Here is a 22,738-nt window from a genome sequence, read left to right as displayed (position 1 = left end):
TTACAAAGGAACTGTTTACAGGATATGCATATGACAAAACTATCAAGTTTGTATAAACCTTCACTAATATTCATGCTACAATTCTTTGTTTATTAGATAAGAGAAGATTCATTGATATTTCTCTTGGTCAAGGAGTTACAGCTGATAAGTTATTAGCCTTACTCCAATCAGTACAATAGTCATCATTTTTAGCCTGATTAAACAAAGCATTTGATTCTTGACCTGTTCTTATACTATATTTATGTTGCTTAAGTGTAACATATAGAGAACCTTACCAATATGCCGAATATAAAACATGTTACAGCTTTTACAAGGTATTCTGTAAACACAGCTCGCAGAATATTCTGGCGAGTTTTTGAATAAGATATTCTTTATAGTATTGTTCTTGGTGAAGGCTACATTTACTTTAAAGGATTTAAGCAACGTGGGGAGTTATATGAAATTATCACTAAATGGGAGAACTAAAAGATTTTTAGTATCAAGGTGAGGTTTGAGATCAAATCTTTAAAGTGATTTCTTTGATTTATCTGTGAAAAATATAGGATACTTTAACTTGGATCCAATAGAATATATCTTCTCAAACTCATCATCAATAAATTCCAGACTGCATATATGTAATGCCCGAGGGAACATTGACTCGTGTGATGATAGTTTAGCTGTCTTGTTGAGCTGAGTAATAATGAATATAATGGGGATAGGGGAGAAAGAATACTTCCCACGTATTCCCTGCGTGTCGTAGAAGGCGACTAAAAGTGGAGGGAGCAGGTGGCTGAAAATCCTCCCCTCTTGTTTCTTTTTCAGTTTTCCAAAAGAAGGAACAGAGAAGGGGGCCAGGTGAGGATATTCCCTCAAAGGCCCAGTCCTCTGTTCTTAACCCTACCTCGCTAATGTGGGAAATGGCGAATAGTACGAAAGAGAGAAAGAAGAACAATCATTGGTGGGTTTTCTGTATATGTTAAACTTAAACATGTTTCCATCCGTATGGATAATGCAGTCCTAAAATGGTAACATACAATTATTTTTCACTTCCACAGTAAATTTGATAGAAGGTATTAAATTTTTAAGTAAAGGAAGAAATTTTTGTAAATTTTTGTTTGTTGGCCAACACAAAGAACATCATCTACCTACCTAAACTAAATTGCCTCAGAGGGTAAGATAACCCTTAGTAATTTTGTTTCAAAGAATTCCATATAAAGATTACTTAATGCTGTTGAAAGAGGGTTACTCACTGCCATACCAAATTTCTTAGCATGATATTCTCCATTAGATTGAAATACAAATTTTTTTCTATACACAGTTTTATCATTTTAAGAAACAAATTTTGAAACAGGTAAATCAAGATTATCCAAGGCATCAGTGAGATATTCTGAGGTAATGAACTGGAACTTTTTGAACAAGGATGATGCATCAAAAATCACCAATTTGAAATCAAAATCAACATGGATTTCATGATTTAGTTAACAAGCTTAATAGTAGGCATGTTTGAATGCATAGTAGCTCCAACAAAGTTATACGAATGCAAGGTGTAGGATATAGATGAGGATATGGAGACAAGGGTAGATGTATTGGAATTGAAATGTTTTAGGATAATATGTGGTGTGAGGTGTTTTGATTAAGTAAATAATGAAAGAGTAAGACAGTATGGTTGAGAGAGCTGAAGGGGATGTGCTGAAATGTTAGGTGAGAAGGAGTGAGGAAAGGTTGACAAAGATGGAATTGGAGGGAACTGGAATGGGGGGAAACCAAATTGGAGATGGAAGAAACATGTGAAAAAGATTTTGAGTGACCAGGGGCCTGAACATTCAGGAGGGTGAAAGGCCTTGAATTGGAACAATGTGACATACAGGGGTCAACGTGCTGTATGTGGACTGAACCAGGGCATGTCAAGCTGTAGAGGAAAACCACGGAAAGGTCTGTGGGGCCTGGCTGTGGATATGGAGCTTTAGTTTCATTGCATTACATATTACACAAGGGTGTATTGAAATGATTTGGATATATGGAGAGAATGAGTGAAAGGTTGACGAAGAGGATGTATGTTTCAGAAGTGGAGGGAAGAAGGAGACCTTGGAGACCAAGTTGGAGATAGAAGGAGGGAGTAAAAGATTTTGAGCGATCAGAGCCTGAAAACGTGCAGGAGGTTGAAAGGCATCTCGTGATAGAGTGAACTGGAATGATGTGGTATACTGGGGTAGATGTGCTATTAGTGAAGCATCTGGGGTAAACCATGCAAAGGTCTTTGGGTCCTGGCTGTGGATAGGAAACTGTAGTTAAGGTGCATTACGCATGACAGCAGTAGAATGGATGTGAGTTGATGCGGCCTTTCTTTATTGGTTCCTGGCTTTACCTTGACAACATGAAAAAAAAAGCTTTTACCATTTCACTTTACCTTACTGAATACCCCATGCCCCCTGATTATACCTTGAACTACTACATTACTAACTTGCATCTGAATCACCCATCACCAGTACTCAGTCATTTCTATCAACGCTTGTGGCACATTCACTCAAGCTCCTCCCAAAATACTTGTCTTTCATCATGTTTCTTAACATGGCCAAGTGCATGAACACTAGTTATCATACATCTTTCATTATCCACTTTCAGTTTAACCCAAAGTAATCAGAGCTCACTTCCATATGCTCACAAGCTCTCACAACTCTCGCTTCAGGCCAACCCTTGACTGTACACCCAAGATATTCCCAAACCATTCATCCCCCTTATCCTTGTGTTTAGAGCTAGAACATGTACCTATCTTCCTTTACTTTCACTTTGGTTACATCCACGCACGTTCAGATTGTGCCTTTGGGAAGGGTGAGCACTACCCTCTTAGCTTCTACTTCTGTTCCATTGTTTACAAATTGAAATGCAAGAGTTTTTAATGATGAGTGATATGAATGTCAAGATGGGTGATGTGGCAGTTGAGGGTATAATTGGGGGACATGAAGTACCTAGTGCTGTGATTGGCAATGGTGAACTCTTTGTGGACTTGTTTATTGAAAGAAGTCCAGTGACTGGGAATACCTGATTTGAAAAGAGGGACATATATGGTAAATATACATGGGTGAGTGATGTTGACAGCAGGCAGGCAGGCTTCATCGGATTATGTATCAATTAAAAGCATATGAGAGACCCTTTGAATATGAAGTTGCTAAGTGGGGCAGCTGGTAGGATGTTTGATCACTTCTTGGTAGAGATATAGGTGAAAGTATGTGAAGGCTTTAGAAGAGAAAATGATTGGGGTAGGAAGATGGTTGTGAAAATAAGTGAGATTAGGAAAGATGCTTGTGTAAGGAAATACCAGGTGAAAGTGCATGAAGAATTGCAAAAGGTGAGAGTAAACAAAAATAGGGAAATGGTTGAGGAATGGGAGGTATTTAGGAGAACATTGCCTACATATGCAAAAATGTATGTAACATGTGAAAGATGAGATGTAGGGATATGAGCAAGGGTAGCAAGTGTTGGGTTGAAGAATTGAAATTGTTAATGAAAGAAAGAGCTCTGTGGATGTTACTTGCAGGAAAGGAGTATGAGTGATTGGTGAATGTACAAGAGGAAGCAACAGGTCAAGAGGAAGGTGCCTGAGCTGAAAAAAGGGCATTTGAGATTTAAGTTGAGAAAATACTGGCAAACTTAAGGAGGATAAGAAAATGTCAGAAATATGTGAATAGTGTGAGGAGAACACAAGAACAAGCAGGAGCACCACTGAAGGGAGCTGATGAGTAAGTCATAACAGGCAAGGAAGATGTGAGGAGATGGAATGATGACTGTGAGGAAGTGTTGAATGTGTTAGATGATAGATTGGCAGGTGGGTGTTTTGGTCATGGAGGTTTGTGAATTGAGATAGTCATGGCAGTTAGTTTAGTGAAAAGAGAAGAGGTGATATAAGCCTTGCATAGGATGAAGTGTGACAAGATGGATTGAGTAGATGGGAGTGCAGTTGAATTTCATAAGTAAGGAGATGACAGTCTTGTTGTTGATTGGTTAGTTAAGATTTTTAATGTATGTATGGCTCAAGATGAGATGCCTGAGGATTGGCAGAATACATGTACATTGCTATTGTATAAATGCAAGGGGAACAAAATTGAATTTTCAGACAACAGAGGTATAAGTTTTCTAAGTTCCCATGGTAAGTTGTGTAGGAGCATGGTAATTGAAAAGGTGAAGGTATAAACAAAGCATCAAATTGAGGAGAATCAGCGTGGCTTCAAGGACTAATAGTGGGTGTTTTGATCAGCTGTTTGCCTTAAAGAATGTATATGAGAAATACATAGGGAAAGGGATGGATTTGTTTATGGCATTTATGTATGTTGGTCAGGTAAGGAGCCTTGTATTTCATTTAGCTTTTTGTGTTGCCTTTGTAGCATTGGTAGACACAGTAGGACTACATTGATCATCATTATCATCCTTCATCAACCATCACCTGTCCATCTATTGTCTGTTGTCCATAGTCACACTCTTAACTTGCCATATATCCTTGGTTCCAACTTGGAAACTCTAAATCAGGTACTCATTAAACCTAGTACATTTGTTTCTCTGTTTGTAATGGTCTCAGCTTGAAAACTCTAAATCAGGTATTGATTAAACTTATTGCTGTTGTTTCTCAGTTTGCAATTAATTGAATGGGATTAGACCCATTACTCTAGTTTGTATTGTGCCTAAGTTATGCCATGAATAGAAAGGTTTAGCTTGGAAGTTAATCTACCATATAACTTGAGGAGAATTGAACCTTTGGTCTTGAAACTTCATACAGTTTCCCAACACCTAAAGTAGCGAATGGCATCAGCCTCAGAACTTTAGTTTTATGCTCATGCCACTAAGAAAAAGGTTTATCCAAGGACTTCATTATGTTATTTATGAAAAGGTTTAACATGAAGTTAAACTGGTTTGTAACTTGAAGGAACTTATACTTTTGTTTATTAGCATCTATAGATTTGAGTATAGATTTGAATATATGGTGTGGGAGGCAAGTTGTTAGAAGCAGTGAAAAGTTTTTATCGAGGATGTAAGGCATGTGTACGTGTAGGAAGAGAGGAAAGTGATTGGTTCTCAGTGAATGTAGGTTTGCGGCAGGGGTGTGTGATGTCTCCATGGTTGTTTAATTTGTTTATGGATGGGGTTGTTAGGGAGGTAAATGTAAGAGTTTTGGAAAGAGGAGCAAGTATGAAGTCTGTTGGGGATGAGAGAGCTTGGGAAGTGAGTCAGTTGTTGTTCGCTGATGATACAGTGCTGGTGGCTGATTCATGTGAGAAACTGCAGAAGCTGGTGACTGAGTTTGGTAAAGTGTGTGAAAGAAGAAAGTTAAGAGTAAATGTGAATAAGAGCAAGGTTATTAGGTACAGTAGGGTTGAGGGTCAATTCAATTGTGAGGTGAGTTTGAATGGAGAAAAACTGGAGGAAGTGAAGTGTTTTAGATATCTGGGAGTGGATCTGGCAGCGGATGGAACCATGGAAGCGGAAGTGGATCATAGGGTGGGGGAGGGGGCGAAAATTCTGGGAGCCTTGAAGAATGTGTGGAAGTCGAGAACATTATCTCGGAAAGCAAAAATGGGTATGTTTGAAGGAATAGTGGTTCCAACAATGTTGTATGGTTGCGAGGCGTGGACTATGGATAGAGTTGTGCGCAGGAGGATGGATGTGCTGGAAATGAGATGTTTGAGGACAATGTGTGGTGTGAGGTGGTTTGATCGAGTAAGTAACGTAAGGGTAAGAGAGATGTGTGGAAATAAAAAGAGCGTGGTTGAGAGAGCAGAAGAGGGTGTTTTGAAATGGTTTGGTCACATGGAGAGAATGAGTGAGGAAAGATTGACCAAGAGGATATATGTGTCGGAGGTGGAGGGAACGAGGAGAAGAGGGAGACCAAATTGGAGGTGGAAAGATGGAGTGAAAAAGATTTTGTGTGATCGGGGCCTGAACATGCAGGAGGGTGAAAGGAGGGCAAAGAATAGAGTGAATTGGAGCGATGTGGTATACCGGGGTTGACGTGCTGTCAGTGGATTGAATCAAGGCATGTGTATGGGGGTGGGTTGGGCCATTTCTTTCGTCTGTTTCCTTGCGCTACCTCGCAAACGCGGGAGACAGCGGCAAAAAAAAGAAAAAAAAAAAAGATTTGAGTAGCATAAAATCCATAACTAGTTTTATTTTCATACCATTTATAGAATGTTTTAACTCAGTTTTAATCCCAGTAATTATGTTGTGCTGCAGGTAATACAAGTGTTCTTTGGTATCATGTTCTAGTTACTGAGCTTATTTCATGCCAGTCTGTCACCCAACTTGGCCATCAGGCTATCTATAGCTATATGAGTGATACAGGCTCACCTGAGCTTCTGGTTTTCTCAACTTACGTTAAGATCTCATTCACTTAGTCACTGACATTAAGACCTTATTCACTCAGTCGCATCCTTTTCGTAAAGCCTTGTATAACTTTTACTGTGAAGCTTATTATTTTCTGAATTGTTTTTGCATCCACCTTGATGTGTACCTTATCTTCTACATTTCATGGGTATGATGTTCATGTGTACATCCTTACTTCCATATCTGTGCTAGATATCCTATAGGAAATTATAGAGTATGCTGATGAAAATGTTTTGTGGATTTGGATAACTTGGTCTTTAAGAATGGTTCTGTGAAAAGAAAGAGCTACGTGAAATATTGAGGTATCATGTGACTACGTATATCACCATGCTTGTCAAATATGAACATGAGTGTGAGCAATTGAACCCATTCCAAAGGGCTTAGCCAGCCACTTTTTTTCTTAATATTATTTCTTTTACCACCCAACAGCAGCTTATTGCAAGATTTCTCAGGGCTCCCTGATGTATCATTATCAAACAGTCCCATAATATTGTTAACACCATCATAGATATATGCATCAGTTACTCTCATGAAATATTAGAACCTCATAATTCATCTGGAGATTGACAGTAATACCTCCTTAACACTTTAAGGGTAATTGTGGCTTAGCTGAGCACAGGGTGTGTTGTGAGATGCATAGAACTAACATGCATAGAAGTTCTGGCATGAAATGAACAAATTCATATTTGAAATGTGGGAGGAACAAGACTACAGTACATTTTTGTGGCCAGTGCTCTTCAGTGTTTTTGACTTCTTGTAGCATCTGTACCATGTGATCCCTCATTTAAAGGTAAATGCAATTGTTTTTTAACTGAAGAGTGAAGATTCTTTGATAAGATTTTTTTCTAAGATATATTATTGTTAACATTTTTATATGATTTGTGAGAAAAGTTATTCCTGAATAGATGAAAAGAAATTCCCTAAATTGGGTGTATTTAGGGAAGCAGTGATGGTTTGTGCAAAAGATACTTGTGGCATGAGAAGCCTGGGAGGTGGGCAGATTAGAAAGGGTAGTGAGTGGTGGGATGAAGAAGTAAGATTATTAGTGAAAGAGAGGAGAGAGGCATTTGGGTGATTTTTGGAGGGAAATAATGCAAATGACTGGGAGATGTATAAAAGAAAGAGGCAGAAGGTCAAGAGAAAGATGCAGGAGGTAAAAAAGAGGGCAAATGAAAGTTGAGGTGTGAAAGTATCAATAAATTTTAGGGAGAATAAAAAGATGTTTTGGAAGGAGGTAAATAAAGTGCGTAAGACAAGGGAACAAATGGGAATATCAGTGAAGGGGGCTAATGGAGAGGTGATAACAAGTAGTATTGATGTGAGAAGGAGATGGAGTGAGTATTTTGAAGGTTTGTTGAATATGTTTGGTGATAGAGTGGCAGATATAGGGTGTTTTGGTCGAGGTAGTGTGCAAAGTGAGAGGGTTAGGGAGAATGATTTAGTAAACAGAGAAGAGGTAGTAAAAGCATTGTGGAAGATGAAAGCCGGCAGGGCAGCAGGTTTGGATGGTATTGCAGTGGAATTTATTAAAAAAGGGGGTGACTGTATTGTTGACTGGTTTGTAAGGTTATTTAATGTATGTATGACTCATGAGGGGGGAGCGGGATGGTATTCCATGTGTGGTGAGGTGGCGATGGGAATGAATAAAGGCAGACAGTATGAATTGCGTGCATGGGTATATATATGTATGTGTCTGTGTGTGTATATATATGTGTACATTGAGATGTATAGGTATGTATATTTGTGTGTGTGGACGTGTATGTATATACATGTGTGTGGGGGTGGGTTGGGCCATTTCTTTTGTCTGTTTCCTTGCGCTACCTCGCAAACGCGGGAGACAGCGACAAAGCAAAATAAATAGATGAAATAATGACTCATGGTGAGGTGCCTGAGGATTGGCAGAATGCTTGCATAGTGCCATTGTACAAAAGCAAAGGGGATAAAAGTGAGTGCTTAGATTACAGAGGTATAAGTTTGTTGAGTATCCCTGGGAAATTATATGGGAGGGTATTTATTGAGAGGGTGAAGACATGTACAGAGCATCAGATTGGGGAAGAGCAGTGTGGTTTCATAAGTGGTAGAGGATGTGTGGATTAGGTGTTTGCTATGAAGAATGTATGTGAGAAATACTTAGAAAAGCAAATGGATTTGTATGTAGTATTTATGGATCTGGAGAAGGCATATGATAGAGTTGATAGAGATGCTCTGTGGAAGTTATTAAGAATATATGTGTGGGAGGCAAGTTGTTAGAAGCAGTGAAAAGTTTTTATCGAGGATGTAAGGCATGTGTACATGTAGGAAGAGAGGAAAGTGATTGGTTCTCAGTGAATGTTGGTTTGCAGCAGGGGTGCATGATGTCTCCATGGTTGTTTAATTTGTTTATGGATGGGGTTGTTAGGAAGGTGAATGCAAGAGTTTTGGAAAGAGAGGCAAGTATGCAGTCTGTTGTGGATGAGAGAGCTTGGGAAGTTAGTCTGTTGTTGCTCACTGATGATACAGCACTGGTGGCTGATTTGGGTGAGAAACTGCAGAAGCTGGTGACTGAGTTTGGTAAAGTGTGTGAAAGAAGAAAGCTGAGAGTAAATGTGAATAAGAGCAAGGTTGTTAGGTACAGGAGGGTTGAGGGACAAGTCAATTGGGAGGTAAGTTTGAATGGAGAAAAACTGGAGGAAGTGAAGTGTTTTAGATATCTGGGAGTGGATTTGGCAGCGGATGGAACCATGGAGGCAAAAGTAAATCATAGGGTGTGGGTGGGGGCAAAAGTTCTGGGAGCGTTGAAAAATGTGTGGAAGTCAAGAATGTTATCTTGGAAAGCAAAAATGGGTATATTTGAAGGAATAGTGGTTCCAACAATGTTATGTGGTTGCGAGGCGTGGGCTATAGATAGAGTTGTGCAGAGGAGGGTGGATGTGCTGGAAATGAGATATTTGAGGACAATATGTGGTTTGAGGTGGTTTGATCGAGTAAGTAATGAAACGGTAAGAGAGATGTGTGGTGGTAAAAAGAGTGTGGTTGAGAGAGCAGAAGAGGGCATTTTGAAATGGTTTGGTCACGTGGAGAGAATGAGTGAGGAAAGAATGACAAAGAGGATATATGTGTCAGAGGTGGAGGGAACGAGGAGAAGTGGGAGACCAAATTGGAGGTGGAAAGATGGAGTGAAAAAGATTTTGAGTGATTGGGGCCTGAACATGCAGGAGTTGAAAGGCGTGCAAGGAATAGAGTGAATTGGAATGATGTGGTATACTGGGGTCAACATGCTGTCGATGGATTTAACCAGGGCATGTGAAGCATCTGGGGTAAATCATGGAAAGTTCTGTTGGGCCTGGATGTGGAAAGGGAGCTGTGGTTCGGTGCATTATACATGACAGCTAGAGACTGAGTGTGAACGAATGTGGCCTTTGTGTCTTTTCCTAGCACTACCTTGCTCACATGCGGGGGGAAGGGGCTGTCATTTCATGTGTGGCGAGGTGGCGATGGGAATGAATAAGGGCAGACAGTATGAATTATGTACATGTGTATATATATGTATATGTCTGTGTATGTATATATATATGTATACGTTGAGATGTATAGGTATGTATATGTGCGTGTGTGGACATGTATGTATATACACGTGTATGTGGGTGAGTTGGGCCATTCTTTCGTCTGTTTCCTTGCACTGCCTCACTAACGTGGGAGACAGTGACAAAGTATAATGGATATAAAAAGAAATATTGATATATAATGAAAGGGTAAGAGAGATGTGTGGTAATAAAAAGAGTGTGGTTAAGAGAGCAGAAGAGGGTATTTTGAAATGGTTTGGTCACATGGAGAGAATAATTGAGGAAAGATTGACAAAGAGGATATATGTCTCAGAGGTGGAGGGAACAAGAAGTGGGAGACCAAATTAGAGTTGGAAGGGTGGAGTGAAAAAGATTTTGAGCAATCAGGGCCTGAACATGCAAGAGGGTGAAAGGCGTGCAAGGAATAGAGTGAATTGGAATGATGTGGTATACTGGGCTCAACGTGCTGTTGATAGATTGAACCAGGGCATGTGAAGCATCTGGGTAAACCATGGAAAGTTTTGTGGGGCATGGATGTGGAAAGGAAGCTGTGATTTTGGTGCACCATACATGACAGCTAGAGACAGAGTGTGAATGAATGTAACCTTTGTTGTCTTTTCCTAGTGCTACCTCGCGCGCTTGCTGGGGGAAGGGGTTGTCATTTAATGTGTGGTGCGGTGGTGACAGGAATGAATAAAGGCAGCAGCTATGAATTATGTACATGTGTATATATGTAGATGTCTGTGTATGTTATATTTATTTATTATGCTTTGTTGCTGTCTCCCGTGCCTGCGAGGTAGCGCAAGGAAACAGACGAAAGAAATGGCCCAACCCACCCCCACACACATGCACACACACACACACACACACACACACACACACACACACACACACACACACACACACACACACACGTCCACACACGCAAACATACACACCCACACATCCCAACGTACACACGTATATACACACACAGACACACACATATACACACGTGCATGCAATTCACACTGTCTGCCCCTACTCACCCCCATCGCCACCCCGCCACACACGGAATAACATCCCCTTCCCCCCTCATGTGTGCAAGGCAGCGCCAGGAAAAGACAACAAAGGACCCATTCGCTCACACTCAGTCTCCAGCTGTCATGCAATAATGCCCGAAACCGCAGCTCCCTTTCCACATCCAGGCCCCACAGAACTTTCCATGCTTTACCTCAGACGCTTCACATGCCCTGATTCAATCCATTGACAGCACGTCGACCCCGGTATACCACATCGATCCAATTCACTCTATTCCTTGCCCGCCTTTCACCCTCCTGCATGTTCAGGCCCCGATCACTCAAAATCTTTTTCACTCCATCTTTCCACCTCCAATTTGGTCTCCCACTTCTCCTCGTTCCCTCCACCTCCGACACATATATCCTCTTTGTCAATCTTTCCTCACTCATTCTCTCCATGTGCAGAAACCATTTCAAAACACTCTCTTCTGCTCTCTCAACCACGCTCTTTTTATTTCCACACATCTCTCTTACCCTTACATTACTTACTCGATCAAACCACCTCACACCACATATTGTCCTCAAACATCTCATTTCCAGTACATCCACCTTCCTGCATACAACTCTATCCATAGCCCACGCCTCGCAACCATACAACGTTGTTGGAACCACTATTCCTTCAAACATACCCATTTTTGCTTTCCGAGATAATGTTCTCGACTTCCACACATTCTTCAAGGCTCCCAGGATTTTCGCCCCCTCCCCCAACCTATGATTTTCTTCCGCTGCCAGATCCATTCCCAGATATCTAAAACACTTTACTTCCTCCAGTAATTCTCCATTCAAACTTACCTCCCAATTGACTTGACCCTCAACCCTACTGTACCTAATAACCTTGCTCTTATTCACATTTACTCTTAAGTTTCTTCTTTCACACACTTTACCAAACTCAGTCACCAGCTTCTACAGTTTCTTACCTGAATCAGCCACCAGTGCTGTATCATCAGCGAACAACAACTGACTCACTTCCCAAGCTCTCTCATCCCCAACAGACCCCTCTTTCCAAAACTCTTGCATTCACCTCCCTAACAACCCCATCCATAAACAAATTAAACAACCATGGAGACATCACACACCCCTGCTGCAAACCTACATTCACTGAGAACCAATCACTTTCCTCTCTTCCTACACGTACACATGTCTTACATCCTCGATAAAAACTTTTCGCTGCTTCTAACAACTTGCCTCCCACACCATATATTCTTAGTACCTTCCACAGAGCTTCTCTATCAACTCTATCATATGCCTTCTCCAGAAATGTATAGGTATTTATATGTGCTAGTGTGGACGTGTATGTATATACATGTGTATGTGGGCAGGTTGGGCCATTTTTTCGTCTGTTTCCTTCCGCTACTTCACTAATGCAGGAGACAGCAACAAAGTATAATAAATAAATAAATAAATATGAAAAGGTATTTTGTGAGAACTCTCAAGATGTAAAGATCCAGATGAATAGTACCTGTGCCATCTGGTTTGAAACCAATAAAGAGGGTTCATTTATGATGAAATTTCCAGTAGTGAATGTTTTGTAAAGCATCCTTTTTCTATCATTTTTGTATTTCTAGAGTTATAGATTTAGTTATGAGACCCTCAGTAAATTCAAATGTTACAGATTTAGGTAATTGAGACCCTCAGTAAGTTTTGATAAACGAAACTTTGCAATTCATATTCATAATCAATATGAGAACAAAGGTGAGAACAAAGGAGGTAAGGGGAGTGGGGGAGGAATGGGATGTATTTAGGGGAGCAGTGATGGCTTGCGCAAAAGGTGCTTGTGGCATGAGAAGCGTGGGAGATGGACAGATTAGAAAGGGTAGTGAGTGGTGGGATGAAGAAGTAAGATTATTAGTGAAAGAGAAGAGAGAGCCATTTGGACAATTTATGCAGGGAAATAATGCAAATGAGTGGGAGATGTATAAAAGAAAGAGACAGGAGGTCAAGAGAAAGGTGCTAGAGGTAAAAAAGAGGGCAAATGAGAGTTGGGGTGAGAGAGTATCATTAAATTTTAGGGAGAATAAAAAGATGTTTTGGAAGGAGGTAAATAAAGTGTGTAAGACAAGGGAACAAATGGGAACTTCAGTGAAGGGGGCTAATGGGGAGGTGATAACAAGTAGTTGTGATGTGAGAAGGAAATGGAGTGAGTATTTGAAGGTTAGTTGAATGTGTTTGATGATAGAGTGGCAGATATAGGGTGTTTTGTTTGAGGTGATGTGCAAAGTGAGAGGGTTAAGGAAAATGATTTGGTAAACAGAGAAGAGGTAGTTAAAGCTTTGCGGAAGATGAAAGCCGGCAAGGCGGTGGGTTTGGATGGTATTGCAGTGGAATTTATTAAAAACGGGGTGACTGTATTGTTGAGTGGTTGGTAAGGTTATTTAATGTATGTATGACTCATGGTGAAGTGCCTGAGGATTGGCAGAATGCTTGCATAGTGCCATTGTACAAAGGCAAAGGGATAAGAGTGAGTGCTCAAATTACAGATGTATAAGTTTGTTGAGTATCCCTGGGAAATTATATGGGAGGGTATTGATTGAGAGGGTGAAGGCATGTACAGAGCATCAGATTAGGGAAGAGCAGTGTGGTTTCAGAAGTGGTAGAGGATGTGTGGATCAGGTGTTTGCTTTGAAGAATGTATGTGAGAAATACTTAGAAAAGCAAATGGATTTGTATGTAGCATTTATGGATCTGGAGAAGGCATATTATAGAGTTGATAGAGATGCTCTGTGGAAGGTATTAAGAATATATGGTGTGGGAGGCAAGTTGTTAGAAGCAGTGAAAAGTTTTTATCGAGGATGTAAGGCATGTGTACATGTAGGAAGAGAGGATAGTGATTGGTTCTCAGTGAATGTAGGTTTGCGGCAGGGGTGTGTGATGTCTCCATGGTTGTTTAATTTCTTATGGATGGGATTGTTAGGGAGGTGAATGCAAGAGTTTTGGAAAGGGGCAAGTATGCAGTCTGTTGTGGATGAGAGAGCTTGGGAGGTGAGTCAGTTGTTGTTCGCTGATGATACAGTGTTGGTGGCTGATTCAGTCAATGTGAGAAACTGCAGAAGTTGGTGACTGAGTTTGGTAAAGTGTGTGAAAGAAGAAAGCTGAGAGTAAATGTGAATAAGAGCAAGGTTATTAGGTACAGTAGGGTTGAGGGTCAAGTCAATTGGGAGGTAAGTTTGAATGGAGAAAAACTGGAGGAAGTGAAGTGTTTTAGATATCTGGGAGTGGATCTGGCAGCGGATGGAACCATGGAAGCGGAAGTGAATCATCGGGTGGGGAAGGGGGAGAAAATTCTGGGGGCCTTGAAGAATGTGTGGAAGTCGAGAACATTATCTCGGAGAGCAAAAATGGTTATGTTTGAAGGAATAGTGGTTCCAACAGTGTTATATGGTTGCGAGGCGTGGGCTATGGATAGAGTTGTGCGGAGGAGGGTGGATGTGCTGGAAATGAGATATTTGAGGACAATATGTGGTGTGTGGTGGCTTGATCGAGTAAGTAATAATAAGGTAAGAGAGATGTGTGGTAATAAAAAGAGTGTGGTTGAGAGAGCAGAAGAGGGTGTTTTGAAATGGTTTGGTCACATGGAGAGAATGAGTGAGGAAAGAATGACAAAGAGGATATATGTGTCAGAGGGAGGGAATGAGGAGAAGTGGGAGACCAAATTGGAGGTGGAAGGATGGAGTGAAAAAGATTTTAAGTGATTGGGGCCTGAACATGCAGAAGGGTGAAAGGCATGCAAGGATGCAAGGAATAGAGTGAATTGGAATGATTTGGTATACCGGGGTCGACGTGCTGTCAATGGATTGAACCAGGGCATGTGAAGCGTCTTGGGTAAAGCATGGAAAGTTCTGTGGGGCCTGGATGTGGAAAGAGAGCTGTGGTTTCGGTGCATTATTACATGGCAGCTAGAGACTGAGTGCAAACGAATGTGGCCTTTGTCTTTTCCTAGTGCTACCTCGCACACATGAGGGGGGAGGGGGTTGTTATGGCATGTGTGGCGAGGTGGCGATGGGAATGAATAAAGGCAGACAGTATGAATTATGTACATGTGTATATATGTATATGTCTGTTTGTGTATATATATGTACACGTTGAGATGTATAGGTATGTATATTTGCATGTGTGGACGTGTATGTATATTCATGTGTATGTGGGTGGGTTGGGCCATTCTTTTCTCTGTTTCCTTGCACTACCTTTCTAATGCGGGAGACAGCAACAAAGCAAAATAAAATAATAAATATGAGAATTAAAGTGCCATTTGCCTTTGCAATTCATATTCTTAATCAATATGAGAATTAAAGTGACCTTCACCCTGTGTTTCTGTTTAGATATGACTTAATCTGCTTTAATGTTGCCATGCTAGATTTTGGTTGGAGTAAACATCATAGCCAAGTAGCCCAGTGTCATTACTTCATAAAGATCACTTTATCCATTACAGGTAGACCCTCTGAAAGATGTTGTACTTGATGTGTCATCAACCTCATCAGAGGAGAGTGAACAAGAGACACCTTTGACACAACTTCGAACTCAAGAATTAGTAGCAAAGGTAATACAATATGATAAATAGGTAACTACATGATCAAGAGGGGGTTTATGTATGTGGGTTGGTGGGATTTGTATATAAAAGTGGATGAAAGTTAAGGTGAAATGACAAATAATGAAAATTTTGTTTAAGGTAGGATTTATGATGGAGTGAATATATTATGGGGCATGAAGGAGTATTTACATATAATGCCACGTTTCATAATTCATCTCCCCTTCTTGAGACTTGTGCAGCAGTCATACAAGGCACGTTAAAGAAACTGAAACAAAAATATAACTCATCGACTTCATCAGAAGAGAGTGTACTGGAGATGTGTAGTAGGCTAACAGACTTGAGAATTAGTTGCAAAGATGACTAAATGATCAAAAGGGATTTATTGAAGTGGGTAAGGTGATTATTTATTAAGATGAAAGTCGAGGTGATAAGACAGGGTGAGGACACTGTGTATAGGGTAGAATTCATGATTGACAGAGTGAGGAAATAGCGTATATGGTAGAATTCATGATTGAAATTATACGTTTAGATTATGGTGTGTGAATGAGTATTTGCATGATACCCTTTCATAGTTCATATCCCACTGTTTTGATGTGTGCAGCAGTCATACAAGGTTTGCTAAGGAAATTGAAACTAAAATGTGACTATGTTTATTTTCCTTGGTATTTCTGTTTGTAAGGATGCATAAGTAGAAACTTGTACAAGGAAACTGAGATATCTCAGTGACATTCACTTCAGTATAGCTCAAGAATAGTGGCTTTAGAAAGACTTATTATTTAAGTAGAGAAGACTTAACTCATTGACATAAGGTGAATGAAATACAGCATTACTACTGGTGTTTCCTTTGTATCATGATGGATTTGATGAAGTAAAATGTTCTCTGCAGGACATAGGCACTTCAGGATACTTCATGGTGCCTACCAAGTTTATCTGTCATCTGAGACTTATAAGTCTTCTAATGCTCTTTCACACAAATTGCAAAATTTTTTAACTGTACATATTAGAAATAAATCCCTTGGTATCATTTTGAATGCTTTACCTTTCATATGGTAACTAACCCAGGCTATGTCTTTGGTTTATCTCTTCCCTTTTTACCCTAACATGAACCATTTTAGCTCATCACATACATTTGATATACTAGATGTTCTAAATAATCCTTTCATGTTAATAGGCTTTCATTTAAGTGCTCTTCAATTTACTTGGATACACATAGACCTAAATCTTCATTTTATATCTTCTTTTCATTTTTACCATCTTGTTTAGATAATTAATTTCTTATGCTTTCATTATTACTAGGACTCAATATCATTTGAAGGATACATTCCAGACATTATTATCCAGTTAAGATATTAGACTTTGGTACAGCAGGCACCATTTTCCTTCACAAAATTTGCATTATTCTCAACAGCTGCTTCCATGGACTAGCAAATTATATATAGCTGTTAGATATAATTAGATATAGTTATATATTAGCTGTGGTTGTGGTGCATTATACATGACATCTAGAGACTGAGTGTGAACGAATGTGGCCTTTGTTATCTTTTACTGGCACTGCCTTGCGTGCATGCATGGGGAAGGGGTTGTCATTTCATGTGTGGCAGGGTGGCGACGGGAATGAATGAAGGCAGCAAGTATGAATTATGTACATGTGTATGTATGTATATGTCTGTGTATGTATATATATGTATATGGTGAAATGTATAGGTATGTAAATGTGCGTGTGTGGACGTGTATATTTATACATGTGTATGTGGGTGGGTTGGGCCATTCTTTTGTCTGTTTCCTTGTGCTACCTCGCTAACGTGGGAGACAGCGACAAAATATGATGAATATGATGATATATTTAAAGTTTGGATAGTATTGCAGTGGAATTTATTAAAAAAGGGGGTGACTATATTGTTGACTGGTTGGTAAGGTTATTCAATGTATGTATGATTCATGGTGAGGTGCCTGAGGATTGGCGGAATGCTTGCATAGTGCCATTGTACAAAGGCAAAGGGGATAAGAGTGAGTGCTCAAATTACAGAGGTATAAGTTTGTTGAGTATTCCTGGTAAATTATATAGGAGGGTATTGATTGAGAGGGTGAAGGCATGTTCAGAGCATCAGATTGGGGAAGAGCAGTGTGGTTTCAGAAGTGGTAGAGGATGTGTGGATCAGGTGTTTGCTTTGAAGAATGTATGTGAGAAATACTTAGAAAAGCAAATGGATTTGTATGTAGCATTAACGGATCTGGAGAAGGCATATTATAGAGTTGATAGAGATGCTCTGTGGAAGGTACTAAGAATATATGGTGTGGGAGGCAAGTTGTTAGAAGCAGTGAAAAGTTTTTATCGAGGATGTAAGGCATGTGTACGTGTAGGAAGAGAGGAAAGTGATTGGTTCTCAGTGAATGTAGGTTTGCGGTAGGGGTGTGTGATGTCTCCATGGTTGTTTAATTTATTTATGGATGGGGTTGTTAGGGAGGTGAATGCAAGAGTTTTGGAAAGAGGGGCGAGTATGTAGTCTGTTGGGGATGAGAGAGCTTGGGAAGCGAGTCAGTTGTTGTTCGCTGATGATACAGCGCTGGTGGCTGATTCATGTGAGAAACTGCAGAAGCTGGTGACTGAGTTTGGTAAAGTGTGTGAAAGAAGAAAGTTAAGAGTAAATGTGAATATGAGCAAGGTTATTAGGTACAGTAGGGTTGAGGGTCAAGTCAATTGGGAGGTAAGTTTGAAAGGAGAAAAACTGGAGGAAGTAAAGTGTTTTAGATATCTGGGAGTGGATCTGGCAGCGGATGGAACCATGGAAGCTGAAGTGGATCATAGGGTGGGGGAGGGGGCGAAAATTCTGGGAGAATTGAAGAATGTGTGGAAGTCGAGAAGATTATCTCGGAAAGCAAAAATGGGTATGTTTGAAGGAATAGTGGTTCCAACAATGTTGTATGGTTGCGAGGCGTGGGCTATGGATAGAGTTGTGCGCAGGAGGATGGATGTGCTGGAAATGAGATGTTTGAGGACAATATGTGGTGTGAGGTGGTTTGATCGAGTAAGAAATGTAAAGGTAAGAGAGATGTGTGGAAATAAAAAGAGCATGGTTGAGAGAGCAGAAGAGGGTGTTTTGAAATGGTTTGGGCGCATGGAGAGAATGAGTGAGGAAAGATTGACAAAGAGGATATATGTGTCGGAGGTGGAGGGAACGAGGAGAAGTGGGAGACCAAATTGGAGGTGGAAAGATGGAGTGAAAAAGATTTTGAGTGATCGAGGCCTGAACATGCAGAAGGGTGAAAGGCGTGCAAGGAATAGAGTGAATTGGATCAATGTGGTATACCGGGGTCGACGTGCTGTCAATGGATTGAATCAGGGCATGTGAAGCGTCTGGGGTAAACCATGGAAAGTTCTGATGGGCCTGGATGTGGAAAGGGAGCTGTGGTTTTGGGCATTATTTCATGACAGCTGGAGACTGAGTGTGAGTGAATGGGGCCTTTTTGTCTTTTCCTGGCGCTGCCTTGCGCACATGAGGGGGGAGGGGATGTTATTCCATGTGTGGCGGGGTGGCGATGGGGGTGAGTAGGGGCAGACAGTGTGAATTGTGTGCATGTGTGTATATGTGTGTGTCTGTGTGTGTATATATGTGTGTATGTTGGGATGTGTGGGTGTGTATGTGTGCGTGTGTGGACGTGTGTGTGTGTGTGCATGTGTGTGGGGGTGGGTTGGGCCATTTCTTTCGTCTGTTTCCTTGCGCTACCTCGCAGGCGCGGGAGACAGCGACAAAGCAAAATAATAAAAATAAATATGAAAATAAAAATATTTAAAGGGGTTGGTCATGAACCCCCCCCCCCCCCCCCCCCCCCATGGAAGTTTTTGAGCATGAAAATAAGTGGATTTTTAGAAATCTCCTACCAGTAGATCACACCATGTCAAATTATAGATGTCCCTTGTAGTAACTGATTCAGTGAGGTTTTATATAATAAAGGAAAGAAAAAAGCAAGAGACCATTGGGTCCTTTCAAGGCAATTTTTGACAGTAGAAAAGATCAGAAACATAAACCTTTATGATGAAAGATTAGAAAAAGCCAACAGAAGTTTTACTGATAAATGCTTATGAACTTCATACTGTGGAGTTACAAATAATGTTGGTCTTGGTGTCAAGGGAAATATTTGTCAAGTCTCTTTTAGAGTATATCTGTGGTGTTACTTTCAACTACTATTTATTTATTTTTTATTTCATTATACTGAATCGCTGTTTCCTGCGTCAGTGAGTACCTCCAAGAAACAGATGAAGAATGGTCCATCCACTCATATCCACATACGTACATAAATGCCCATACTAGCACATATACATAACAACAAATATATACATATACATACACGTGCGTAAGACAAGGGAGCAAATGGGAACTTCAGTGAAGGGCGCAAATGGGGAGGTGATAACAAGTAGTGGTGATGTGAGAAGGAGATGGAGTGAGTATTTTGAAGGTTTGTTGAATGTGTTTGATGATAGAGTTGCAGATATAGGGTGTTTTGGTCGAGGTGGTGTGCAAAGTGAGAGGGTTAGGGAAAATGATTTGGTAAACAGAGAAGAGGTAGTAAAAGCTTTGCGGAAGATGAAAGCCAGCAAGGCAGCAGGTTTGGATGGTATTGCAGTGGAATTTAGTAAAAAAGGGGATGACTGTATTGTTGACTGGTTGGTAAGGTTATTTAATGTATGTATGACTCATGGTAAGGTGCCTGAGGATTGGCGGAATGCGTGCATAGTGCCATTGTACAAAGGCAAAGGGGATAAGAGTGAGTGCTCAAATTACAGAGGTATAAGTTTGTTGAGTATTCCTGGTAAATTATATGGGAGGGTATTGATTGAGAGGGTGAAGGCATGTACAGAGCATCAGATTGGGGAAGAGCAGTGTGGTTTCAGAAGTGGTAGAGGATGTGTGGATCAGGTGTTTGCTTTGAAGAATGTATGTGAGAAATACTTAGAAAAGCAAATGGATTTGTATGTAGCATTTATGGATCTGGAGAAGGCATATGATAGAGTTGATAGAGATGCTCTGTGGAAGGTATTAAGAATATATGGTGTGGGAGGCAAGTTGTTAGAAGCAGTGAAAAGTTTTTATCGAGGATGTAAGGCATATGTACGTGTAGGAAGAGAGGAAAGTGATTGGTTCTCAGTGAATGTAGGTTTGCGGCAGGGGTGTGTGATGTCTCCATGGTTGTTTAATTTGTTTATGGATGGGGTTGTTAGGGAGGTAAATGCAAGAGTTTTGGAAAGAGGGGCAAGTATGAAGTCTGTTGGGGATGAGAGAGCTTGGGAAGTGAGTCAGTTGTTGTTCGCTGATGATACAGCGCTGATGGCTGATTCATGTGAGAAACTGCAGAAGCTGGTGACTGAGTTTGGTAAAGTGTGTGAAAGAAGAAAGTTAAGAGTAAATGTGAATAAGAGCAAGGTTATTAGGTACAGTAGGGTTGAGGGTCAAGTCAATTGGGAGGTGAGTTTGAATGGAGAAAAACTGGAGGAAGTGAAGTGTTTTAGATATCTGGGAGTGGATCTGGCAGCGGATGGAACCATGGAAGCGGAAGTGGATCATAGGGTGGGGGAGGGGGCGAAAATTCTGGGAGCCTTGAAGAATGTGTGGAAGTTGAGAACATTATCTCGGAAAGCAAAAATGGGTATGTTTGAAGGAATAGTGGTTCCAACAATGTTGTATGGTTGCGAGGCGTGGGCTATGGATAGAGTTGTGCGCAGGAGGATGGATGTGCTGGAAATGAGATGTTTGAGGACAATGTGTGGTGTGAGGTGATTTGATCGAGTAAGTAACGTAAGGGTAAGAGAGATGTGTGGAAATAAAAAGAGCGTGGTTGAGAGAGCAGAAGAGGGTGTTTTGAAATGGTTTGGTCACATGGAGAGAATGAGTGAGGAAAGATTGACCAAGAGGATATATGTGTCGGAGGTGGAGGGAACGAGGAGAAGAGGGAGACCAAATTGGAGGTGGAAAGATGGAGTGAAAAAGATTTTGTGTGATCGGGGCTTGAACATGCAGGAGTGTGAAAGGAGGGCAAAGAATAGAGTGAATTGGAGCGATGTGGTATACCGGGGTTGACGTGCTGTCAGTGGATTGAATCAAGGCATGTGAAGCGTCTGGGGTAAACCATGGAAAGCTGTGTAGGTATGTATATTTGCGTGTGTGGACGTATGTATATACATGTGTATGGGGGTGGGTTGGGCCATTTCTTTCGTCTGTTTCCTTGCGCTACCTCGCAAACGCGGGAGACAGCGAAAAAAAACAAAAAAACATACACGTTGTACAAAGGCAAGGGGGATAAAGCTGAGTCTTCAAATTACAGAGGTATAAGTTTGTTGAGTATTACTGGGAAATTATATGGGAGGGTATTGATTGAGAGGGTGAAGGCATGTACAGAGCATCACATTGGGGAAGAGCAGTGTGGTTTCAGAAATGGTAGAGGATGTGTGGATCAGGTGTTTGCTTTGAAGAATGTTTATGAAAAATACTTAGAAAAACAAATGGATTTGTATGTAGCATTTATGGATCTGGAGAAGGCATATGATAGAGTTGATAGAGATGCTCTATGGAAGGTATTTAGAGTATATGGTGTGGGAGGTAAGTTGCTAGAAGCAGTAAAAAGTTTTTATCGAGGATGTAAGGCATGTGCATGAGTAGGAAGAGAGGAAAGTGATTGGTTCTCAGTGAGTGTTGGTTTGCGGCAAGGGTGCGTGATGTCTCCATGGTTGTTTTAGATGTTTATTGATCGGGTTGTTAGGATGTAAATGGAAGAGTTTTGGAGAGAGGGGCAAGTATGCAGTATGCTGTCAATGAGAGAGCTTGGGAAGTGAGTCGGTTGTTTGCTGATGATACAGCGCTGGTGGCTGAGTTTGGTAAAGTGTGTGAAAGAAGAAACCTGAGAGTAAATATGAGTAAGAGCAAGATTATTAGGTTCAGTAGGGTTGAGGGACAAGTCATTGGGAGGTACATTTGAATGGAGAAAAACTGGAGGAAGTGAAGTGTTTTAGATATCTGGGAAAGGACTTAGCAGCAGATGGAACTATGGAAGCAGAAGTGAGTCACAGGGTTGGAGAAGGGGCGAAGGTTCTGGGAGCGTTGAAGGATGTGTGGAAGGCGAGAGCATTATCTCGGAGAGCAAAAATGGGTATGTTTGAAAGAATAGTGGTTCCATCAATGTTATATGGTTGTGAGGTGTGGGCTATAGATATGGTTGTGTGGAGTAGGGTGGATGTTTTGGAAATGAGATGTTTGAGGACAATATGTGGTGAA

General features: G+C 40.8%; 1 protein-coding gene across 4 annotated transcripts in view; it reads left to right on the top strand.

Annotated features, from left to right (window-relative positions):
• Positions 1-22,738, top strand: part of LOC139766867 (uncharacterized) — a 48,103-nt gene that overhangs the window by 7,726 nt on the left and 17,639 nt on the right. For all 4 annotated transcript variants that reach the window (XM_071695878.1, XM_071695877.1, XM_071695879.1 and 1 more), the window contains one exon: positions 15,375-15,482. In XM_071695878.1, coding sequence (XP_071551979.1) covers positions 15,375-15,482 — 108 coding nt within the window. The remainder of the gene's footprint in view (positions 1-15,374; positions 15,483-22,738) is intronic.

The sequence above is a fragment of the Panulirus ornatus genome, chromosome 58 (assembly GCF_036320965.1).
Source record: "Panulirus ornatus isolate Po-2019 chromosome 58, ASM3632096v1, whole genome shotgun sequence".
NCBI lineage: Eukaryota > Metazoa > Arthropoda > Malacostraca > Decapoda > Palinuridae > Panulirus > Panulirus ornatus.
Note: the sequence above shows the minus strand (reverse complement) of the source record. Positions and strands in the feature narration are given on the sequence as shown.